Here is a 10,922-nt window from a genome sequence, read left to right as displayed (position 1 = left end):
CCTCCTCATCGCAGCCCTTATGAAACCAACAACATGGGCTGTTTCACAACAAGGGAGGGCAGCCCAGAGACAGCCAATGGGAGGCCACCCCTGCCAGTCACGTGAGCACACACTTTATGTAATGTTGCCGCACATGTTATGTCAGGGGCTCTTTGTGCTTCTTCTTCTTCCCACTTTGTCTCCGCCGGAGTCCGGATCCGCTGCGTGCCAAGCGGGGTGGAGTGTTACCCTCCTGTGACCCATGGATGTCTTTAACTGCCCCTCCTGCCAGCAGGCCCTCTGGGACCCTGTAACTGTAAGATGCGGCCACTCTTTCTGCAAAAGGTGCTTGCGGGGGCCAGCAGTGGACAGGTGCCACATTTGCAAGCAGAAGCTGAAGCCCAGGGGTGCCCAGGAGCTGAAATGTAACACCCTTTTATGCAACTTGCTGGAGAAGTGCCTGCAGAGCGAAACCAGACTGAACAGGGTGAGAAGCGACCTGCGCGATTTGCTCTCACTCCAGGACCACGAAGAGGCAGCAAAAGTGGCCTCCAGAGGAGTTGCGATGGGTGAGTTTCTGTAGGAGGTCCCATGGGGGGCATTTAAATGTCTATATGTGATCCTCATGATGATATAAGAGTAGATCATATATCACATTATATATGATCATTGCTATTATATACCGGGATTAACTCATCCATAGCCAGCGCATATTGAGTTTCTGTAAAATTGTGGACAGTGATCATTATCAATGCGTTTCTGTATTTTAATGGCCTGTTGTATGATTATTATTATTATTTATTGTTGTATATAGCGCCATCATACATACGCTGGTGGCAGCGTGTTAGGTGCCTGCCGCCGTCGCACTGTTACGTGTCTATGTAGGATGCCATCCTGAGAATGGAACGTAAAAACCTTTTTTGTTACTTAAAATATTTGTACTGGTGGTTGATCTGTGCCCTCCTACCATTAGACTGGGCTTAGAGGGTCTTTCAGGTGTTGAAATGTCTGCCCAGAGCCCAGGAATGCATTAAAGTGCAGAACCTTCTTAGATGGAGAGGGGGAATGACGGAAGTAGAGGCGCATGTCCAAGACTGGACTCATCTCTGATAGCCTCAGGTCAGTTGAACCATCAGACGTGACATCAGTGCCAGTTAGGCATACCTTGGAGATCTTCTTTAGTCAGCTGACTGCAACTATTTAGGTATTAACCCTTTAATAGCACGTCAAGAAGATTCTTTGGAGTGATTTGCCAAATTGTAAGACTTGTCATTTTTTTTAAAGATGCGCTTAACTGAGTCACCTGCTTTCAAGCAGGGATATCATCCATAACATACTGGTATCAAAAGCACCAAGTAGGGGTCTTATGTATGATCACAGCAGTGTAGAATAGGACAGAGTCAGTTCCAGACCGTGTGATCTGGAGATTTTACTCCTTCATCCGGAGACGCTGATATTTGGGCAACAAACCACGGACTCCGGGTCAAACCTTAAGAGTTCCCAGCTAGGCTCTTACAAGAATTATGGGGCTCATTCATTCTTTGGCGCAAAATTGGACGTTTGGGTGAGAGAGGGAACGTTCCTTGTCTCTCACCCTGCTCTGCGGACGCTGACATATTTAGATTTACGAATGTTTGCCATGTTAGGTTTTTTTTATGTTCTGTCCAATAGCAGATTATCTAAAATCATAGCTACCTGTGGAGTAGGAGGAACGTAAACCAGTTCTGGGTGGATCGAGGAGCACCTGTGAACGCTGTGTGTCTGCTTATGACAGCTTGACAAAGGCCCTGTTTGGCCGAAACGTTGCTTTTGTTTGTTTTCGCTTAATAAAGTGTCCTAGAGACTGGAAGCTGTTTGGAGTGCTGGGATTCCTTTTCTTTGTTTGAATGCTTATGACACGGTTTGAGTAATAAGCAGCATTTAACGATAAGTAATTAGCGAGATCTTTAACCTGAGTGCTGTTGGTAGCTACTGAATACTTCAAAGCAGTCTGGTGACACTTTCCCGAACATCCAAGAGGGAGTCACTGGGTTCTGTCTATGAGACACATATAGTGCTACATGTAGTATGGGCGATCAGACCTACTTCCACATTTCTGGGTGACAGATGGTGCCCTTCTGTGGCACCTGGACCAAGAGCCGGAGCTAGGCCCTTTTGCACCCGAGGCAACAATGAAAAATTGCACCCCCCAGCTATTTATTTTTTTTACAGAGGTTGTTTAATTTACACTGCCCTTACACACACCTGTCCATAAACACACAAACACACATACACGTTGCCTTTACACACACCTGTTCATTATCACGCATATACGCATACACTGCCCTTATACACAACTGCCCATAAACACACATATATGCATACACTGCCCTTACACACGACTGCCCATAAACACACACATACACTGCCCTTACACGCGACTGCCCTCACACACACACACCTGCCCATTAATATGTATATACACATACACCAGCTTACAAACATACAAATACCTACACTGCCCTTACACACGCACACACACCAGCTTACAAACACACACCTGCCCTTTAACACGTGTATACACATACACTGCCCTCACACTCCCCTACATTTACACACACACATATACACACACACATATACACACACACCAGCTTACAAACACAGAAATACCTACACTGCCCATACACACACACACGCTGCCCATACACACACACACACACTGCCTATTCACACAGACACACACATGCTGCCCATACACACACATGCTGCCCATACACACACACACACAGCCCACACACACACTGCTCATACACACACACACTGCTCATACACACACACACATATTGCCCATACACATACACACACACTGCCCATACACACACACCAGGTTACAAACACACACACATACACAGCACTTACACACACACCAGCTTACAAACACACACATATACACAGCCCTCACACACACACACCAGCTTACAAACACACATCTATACACAGCCCTTTCTCCCATCTATTACTTTTCTCATCTTCCATCATCTTCTATCTTCCATCCTGTGGTGGGAGCTCGAGGTCTGTCACTCCAGGCCTCTGCTTGACATCATATCCTGGAGCTCTGCATCATTTGCCGTCGCATAGTGGTTAGGGAGAACGGAAGACGAGGTCTGAATAGGGAGCGTGAGGTCTGTCAAATGTTGGGCCGGTTTGAGGGGGATTGTGATATCCCCACCCAGCCGTGCTCATCGGACACCTCCACCCCAGACCAGTGCTGATGGTGCCTGGGTGCGCACTGCCCACGGGGGCGCCTGATGAGCAGGGCTGGATGGGGAGAGCACAATCGTGCAGTCCCCTGAAGACCGGCACAGGGGAGGGGGCCTTTCTGGTCGCCCTCTCCCAAATAGAAATGCTACTGTCCGTGATCTCCCCAAGCAGACCTGCAGCTTCTGATCGGGCAGCTGTGCGCCCCCTCGCAGGTGCGCCCAAGGCGAGTGGCTCACTCGCCTCACCCTTGCTACAGCCCTGCCTGGACCAGGAGAATGCCAGCTGTCACTCCAGAAAATATGGTGTCCTCCAATGAAAGTAGGTCCCAATGTAATGTAAGAAAATACCCGCAATGTATAAGTAGGTTGGACCCCCACCCACTAGGGGCCACAAAAAAAACCCTTCATGCCTGGTCATACACAGAAGAACTCTACATTGGCATTGAGAACCGTAGCCATAATGGACTACATACATTGGGAATTAAACAATTCTATTGCCATAGCAACAATTAATAATAATTTATTATGATTCAAGAATTATTTCAAAACTGTATGTATATTTAGTTACAAAAGTATATTGAGTAGAGTACGTTGAATATCGACACATGTAACATTCAATGTAATTATGTTGTAGGCGCAACATATTAAACACTGGCTAAATTTTCCTCCATTTAGCTGCTTGAAGATCTCGGTTTTCCGGGGGCCTTCATCTCCTGAAGAGCTGTTAGACGAGGTCTCTCATTACTTGAAGTCGTCCAGTCCAGACGCCGCTACCCTCATAGCTCCTCTAAAAGCTGCATCCATTGATTCATGTGGCACAATAGCGAATGTGAAGGTAACGTTAAGTTTTGGTATGATTGGGATATGGCCATTGAAATACTGCAGGTTTACCTTACCAGGAGACATACGAAAATCACAAACAGTAGGAACCAAATTCATAACTTACCTCTGGCTCAGGGGGCATAAGATTGAAATGTTGAAATGTTGAGATACATCTGATGTCATCAATACAATGTGAGCCAGTAGAAAGAGTCAGAGCAAGCTATAGGTAAAGGGCCATATTTTAAATTTAGTTTCAGAGGGTATGCAGAGCTAGTGGAGGGACTGGCACAGTGGGACAGCTAATGATGGGACAGGGACTAATACTCACCGTACCCTTGTCTTTAGACAACGTCACATATTATATGACTGCACTTATTGTACCTCCCCTTTTATTATACTGTAAAGCGTAACATAGATGCACAAACACGTAGTAAAAAATAAATATGCGTACATATACATTGTACTGTGAAAAAGTATTTCCACTCTTTCCCATTTTTTCTGGCTTTTGCACATTTGTCACATTGAAATGTTTCAGATCATCAAACTAATTTTAATATTAAATAAAGTCAACTCCAGTAAAACACAAAATGCAGTTTTCAAATGAAGATTTTATGTATGGGAGGAAAATAAGCTATCCTACTCAACCTGGCACTATGTGAAAAAGTAATTGCCCCCTTACTTATTGAATCAATTAATTAACCAAATTTAAATGATAATTGGGTTTAATTTCACTAGACACCCCCAGACATGATTACTCCCAGCCCTGCTGAATCTAAATATCAATTAAATAGAAAGTTTTTTGCAAAGTGATGTAGGCTTAAAGATCTCAGAAAGCAGCACATGATGCCACGATCTGAAGAAACTCAAGAGCAAAGAAGAAACAAAGTCATTGACATCTATCAGTCTGGAAATCACCGAAAGCAATTTCTAAGGCTCTGGGACTCCAGCAAAGCACTGTGAGAGCCATTATCTACAAATGGAGAAAACGAACAAAAAGAACACAAACTCTTGTCTGACATTTGCCAAAATACATCTTGATGATCCTCAAGACTTTTGGGATAATATTCTGTGGACTGATGAGTCTAAAGTGGAATTTGTTTGAAAGACATGCTTCCTGGTAAATCTGAAGTAAATCTTAACACAGCATTCCATAACATCATACCAACAGTCTAACACGGTGGTGGTGGTAGTGTGTTGGCCTGGGACTGCTTTGCTGTTTCAGGACCTGGGCGACTTCCCATAATTGATGACGCCATGAATTTTGCTCTCTACCAGAAAATCCTGAAGGAGAATGTCCAGTCATCAGTTTGTGACCTAAAGCACAAGCGCAGTTGGTTATGCAGCAGGACCATGATCCGAAGCACATAAGCAAGTCCACCTCTTAATGGCTCAAAATAAACAAAATGAAGGTTCGGTGCTACCAAGTCAAAGTCCTGACTTAAATCCGTAGGTAATGCTCGAAAACCTTCCAATGTGGCTGAATTAAGACAACTCTGCCAAGAAGAGTCACCAATATTAATAATAATATTGCTATTTATTGCAAATGTTTGATTGCACTTTTTGCGCAAAGGATGGCAACCAGTAATGGAATTATTTTTTCACATGAGTAAAAAAGGTTTTGATGAACTCTTTACCTTCAATAAATAAAATAATGATTTAAAAGCTGCATTTTGTGTTTATAAATTGTTTTATATTAACATGTAAATATGACAAGAAAGGAGAAATTGAAGAAATTAGGTAAATACCGTATTTTCTCTAGTTTTTTCAGAGTAAATGGTCTGAAAAATATCCCTCGTCTTATATTCGTTATAATCAAACCTCAAATAGAGATCTGACTACAAGACTAAGATCCATATTCCCCGCAGCGCTGCAGGGGACTTGAATCCTTCTCTCTGGCAGCCAGTGGCTTCTATGACAGAGCGCAGGCATCACATGACCTTCCAGTGCTCCACCAAAGAAGCCGTGGCACTTTTTATTAACAGAGCAATTCTCTCTTCTGCATGTGCTCTGGCAGCTCTTATAACATGCTTTTCTTCTTTCTGCCTAATCTTATAGATCTGTCTGTCTTCCTAACTTTGCTTTTGTTTGTATTTACTAAATGCTTCTTGTCTTTTACTATTCTGGCCACTTCTGCGGAGTATCACAGTGTTTTCTTTAAATTTTGCTCTTACTGACCAGCCTAATAAAACTTTATGTTACCTTCAATAATTGAACTTGTAAATAATCTCATTCCTCCTGTACTCCATTAAATGGCACCAAGTAACTTTTTTACACATTTTCTCATTTTAGAAAATTCAACAAGGGTGTGGGGTCATTAGGGTGACCAAATTTGCCTTGTTTTCCAGGACACATATAATTTTTACATATTGCTGACCAAACCTGCTGTATGGGGCATCATTTTATCTGTGCTGGCGGCATCAATACACAAGGGGGCAGCTGGGGCCATTACTTAAATCAATACTAAAAGGAGGGGCTGGCTGGGGGCAAAAACACAAAAGGGGGGTCAACGACAAAGAATTGTGGGAAAAAAACATTGTTTTTATTGTTGTAGCTTAGCCCATCCAGATGTGTGACAGAGCCTGTCCAGGTGTGTGTGTGTTTGGGTGTTTGTTTGGCAGAGCCTTTCCTGTGTTTGGGTGTCGATGTGGAAGAGGCTGTCCTGGTGTGTGTGTCAGTGCGGCAGAGCCTGTCCTGGTGTGTGTGTGTTTGGGTGTCAATGTCCTGGTGTGTGTGTTTGGGTGTTGGTGTGGCAGAGCCTGTCCTGGGTTGTGTGTGTCAGTGTGGCACAGCCTGTCCTGGTGTGTGTGTTTGGGTGTCGATGTGCCAGAGCCTGTCCTGGTGTATATGTCTGGGTGTTGGTGTGGCAGAGCCTGTCCTGGTGTGTTTGTCGGTGTGGCAGAACATGTCCTGGTGTGTGTGTTTTTGGGTGTCAATGTGGCAGAGCCCATCCTGATGTTTGGTTGTTGATGTGGCAGAGCCTGTCCTGGTGTGTGTGTTTGGTCATCTGTTTCCTGGCACTGTAGAAATAAATTTAACTATTTAATTTTTACCATTTCAGAGATAAAGCACCCTCCTTTGTAGATCACTTCAAAGGACAAACCTTTCCAGGCCCAAAAATCAGTGAGAGGAGAAGTAAAGTTATTGTGTTATTTACTCTATTTCAATCTGCATATTTTATTAAAATTGATTAGTGACTTCAGGCACCCTGTGTATGATGACTTTTTTAGTGTACTGATGTACTCCCAATCCCATCACATTAGATTATATCCTATATTATCTGCCTAGCACTGATGTCATCTTATCCAGTACACATGGATGCTGAGGAGTTAAGCTTCTGTCTATTGATTTTATTTCTATAAAAAAGGCCCACCAAAATCCTCAGCACCAGGCCCATGATGATCTTAATCCAGCCCTGCCAATAACTAATACATAAAGATTTTTGTATATTGTATATTTTTCATTTTTTAGAGTCAATTACCAGCCCCTGGCAAGTATGTCTTAATGGGAAATAAGATTAAAGCGATTAAAGGGAAATGCTCTGAAAAATACCCCTTGTTTTATAATCCAACCTCAAATAAGAGTAAGATCCAGATCCCTGCAGCGCTACAGGGGACCTGGATCCTTGTCTCTGTCAGCTGGTGGACGTCTGCGCAATGTGCCGGGACTCCTATGACGGAGCGGCAACGTGACATAATATTTGGGTCAACATAGAAGTAAAGTCATGCAGTAAGAAAAAAAATGATATAGCTGTATTATTCCAAAAGAAAATGAAGCCTTTAGTCAGTTGATACTAGGGCTGCAACAACTAATCGATAAAATCGATAATAATCGATAATGAAATTCGTTGGCAACGAATTTCATTATCGATTAGTTGAATCGATTATTATCGATTATAAAATGAGGGTTTTTTCAGAGCAAACGCTCTGAAAAATCCCCCTCATTATATAATCCGTTTAGTCTGACTCACCGTCTCACAGCAGCAGCTCCTACTTACTCCCCCTCCCTGTAATCACTGTGACAACTGGCCCCGCCCCTTCCTTCTCCAGGCCAGAACCACATGGCTGTGACACTCATCTAACTGTAAGTATATGTGTATATATATATATATATATATATATTTGGGCTACTGAAAGTTAGGGGAGGTGGGGGTTAATTTAGGGGCAGTTATGGTTAGTGGGGTGTTTAGGGTTAATTTAGGGGCAGTTATGGTTAATTGGGTGTTTAGGGTTAATTTAGGGGCAGTTATGTTAATAGGGTGTTTAGGGTTAATTTAGAAGCAGCTGTGGTTAATGGGGTGTTTGGGGTTAATTTGAGGCAGTTGTGGTTAATGGTGTGTTTAGGGTTAATTTAGGGGATGCTGTGGTTGATGGGGTCTTTAGGGTTAATTTAGGGGATGCTGTGGTTAAGGGGGTGTTAAGGGTTAATTTAGGGGCAGTTATGGTTAATGGGGAGTTTAGGGTTAATTTAGGGGAATCTAAATCCTGGGGGCAGTGAAGTGACATATCTGGGGGTATAAGGCATATACAGTATATAAGGCATATGTGGGGAGGGCAGTGTGGCATGTCTGGGGAGGACGGAGTGGTGTATCAGGGTGTATAAGGCATATCTGGGGGTAGAGAAGTGGCATGTCTGGGAGGCAGGGTGGCATGTCTGGGGAGGATGGAGTGGGGTATCAGGGGATATAAGGCGTATCAGGCACAGTGGCCGATGTGGGAGGCAGCGTGGAGTGGCAGATGTGGGAGGCAGCGTGGCATATGTGGGAGGCATTGTGGAGTGGCAGATGTGGGAGGCAGCATGGCGTGGCATATGAAGGGAAGGGCAGGGTGGCATGTCTAGGGAGGATGGAGTGGTGTTTCAGGGGGTATAAGGCGTATCAGGCACAGTGGCATGTGGGGGGTAGAGTGGAGTGGCAGATGTGGGAGGCAGCGTGGAGTGGCATATGTGGGAGGCAGCGTGGAGTGGATGTGGGGGGGCAGCATGGCATGTCTGGGAGGCAGCGTAGCAAGCCTGGGCTCAAATGTGCATATATTGGGGGGCTGGTTGGGAAATAAAGACAAGAAATGTATTATCAAAGTTTTTTTATTCTGCTGTTTGTATTTAACATCATTTGTTTAGTAAATTATTTTAAATAAATGAAAAATTTACATTCATTTTTTTTATCCGATTAATCGATTAATCGAAAAAATAATCGGCCAACTAATCGATTATTAAAATAATCGTTAGTTGCAGCCCTAGTTGATACACTTTATTACGCTAAAATAGAAATACATATAAAGTAACAAAAGCTTTTAAGACCTCACTTGTCACTTATTTTGTGTGATTTATATTTATATGAATTTCTGATGTTAAGTATTTCTTTTTCTTTCTAAATATCTTACAGGGAGGAAAGAAGAAAAAAGACAAGCATTAGAAGAACAAAAGTGATACAATGTTGCTGGAACATGCATTTAACAAACCTCCATTATACTTATTAATGCGCTTCTGCATGTGTGTTTGTAAATGGTCTGCAATGTATATACTGATCTTTACTTAAAGGTCATGGGTTTTCAGAATAAAACCTTAAACAAACTTGTTGAAGTATTCCAATATCTTATGAAATATACCGAGTACCTGTATATAGACTCTATACAATCGTCTACAGCCTAGGGCTGAATATTGAGCAGACTGAGGGATCTATCAGGAAATAACACAGGGGCTCAATATAGAAAACAGAGGGGGGGTATTAAAGAAACATTTACATAAATAAAGGCGTTTCACAATGTATCAGAGGGAAGTTCGTGAAATCAAGGAGCTGAAACCACAACTCTCCTGACAAGCCTTCTGTTGGTGAATAACTACAAACAGCAGACTAAAGTGGAGGACTGCATTGGGATGCGGGTTCTGCGGGACCCACCAAAAAACTCGGGTGGTCTTTCGGGCGCTGCGGGCGGTCAGACACTGTACCTGCGGGTCTCAGTAATCCTGCGCACTCCCGCAAGGCTGCCTTCGCGTTGCTCCCTCACAAAATCTATTCTCTTGTTCCGCAAAAGGAAGCCAGCGGAGTCACGTGATTTTACGCCATGTCACATGACTGCTCAGCTCCTGGGTGGAACAAGAGAAGAGATGCTGTAAGGGAGCAACATGAAGGCAGCCTTGCGGGACTGCACAGCAAATCTGCAGTACAGGTAAGGGGGTGGGTGTGATTGACCACATATGTTGCGGGAGCGGGCGGAATCGGACACATATGTTGCGGGAGCGGGTGGGATTGGACACATATGTTGCGGGAGCGGGCGGGAGTGGAACGCGCACATTGTGGAAGCGGGCGGTAATGGTCACAAAATCAGCGGGAGCGGGATTAAAAAACTAAAGGACCTGACTCTAAACAGGTCTTGACTGAGGATGACCAACTGGCTCTGGCACTTGAAGGCCACCAAATAACATTTGTGCAGAGATCAGCAGGATATGTGTGGCTGCGAGTAACGTTATTACAGTTTTGGAGTGTACGGTCGCCCGTATCCATCGGGCAGTCACACAATAGTGGGATATGGCGGTATGGGTAATTTGCTATCCCCGCCCATTGTTTATATTACCATTCATTGAAGCAGTTCCCCACCTTTGTGTATAGATTATTTTTTGGGGTTGCCAACTTGCTCTCAGGTCCAGGAAACCTTTTATATTTTAAATCTGCATATTTTTAGGTATAATCATCACGCAGAAGGAAACATAACAAACCTGATGTACAATTGTTGAGTAAAGATACCACAACAATTAAATTATTGGAAAATGGAATATTATTGGAAAATTATTATTATAATGGAAATTATTGAAATATTTTTTATATTATTTTGAAAACTGCCAAATTTTGTTACAGGAGGAATATAGAGACTTTATTGCATATCT

The 10,922-nt window shown here is 43.4% G+C and overlaps 1 protein-coding gene across 2 annotated transcripts; it reads left to right on the top strand.

Moving 5' to 3' along the window:
* Positions 1-229: 229 nt before the first annotated feature.
* Positions 230-9,611, top strand: LOC128503541 (LON peptidase N-terminal domain and RING finger protein 2-like). Of its 2 annotated transcripts, none has more exons than XM_053473661.1 (2): positions 230-548; positions 9,424-9,611. In XM_053473661.1, the coding sequence occupies exons 1-2, from the start codon at positions 242-244 to the stop codon at positions 9,465-9,467; spliced, it is 351 nt and encodes a 116-aa protein (XP_053329636.1). In that variant the 5' UTR covers positions 230-241; the 3' UTR covers positions 9,468-9,611. The 2 variants fall into 2 exon arrangements, 1 of the variants encoding a protein (XP_053329636.1); XR_008355256.1 differs by lacking the exon at positions 230-548 and adding an exon at positions 3,902-4,056.
* Positions 9,612-10,922: the final 1,311 nt, after the last annotated feature.

The sequence above is a fragment of the Spea bombifrons genome, chromosome 8 (genome assembly GCF_027358695.1).
Source record: "Spea bombifrons isolate aSpeBom1 chromosome 8, aSpeBom1.2.pri, whole genome shotgun sequence".
Taxonomy (NCBI): Eukaryota; Metazoa; Chordata; class Amphibia; order Anura; family Pelobatidae; genus Spea; species Spea bombifrons.
The sequence above is the reverse complement of the archived record's forward strand: the minus strand, read 5'-3'. Positions and strand labels throughout refer to the sequence as shown.

What these genes read in the sequence shown, in the direction of transcription:
- LOC128503541 (XM_053473661.1), top strand. Translation starts at nt 242, where the DNA reads ATGGATGTCTTTAACTGCCCCTCCTGCCAGCAGGCCCTCTGGGACCCT. An exon ending in CTCCAGAGGAGTTGCGATGG is followed by an intron (nt 549 to 9,423) that starts GTGAGTTTCTGT and finishes AATATCTTACAG; the next exon opens with GGAGGAAAGAAGAAAAAAGA.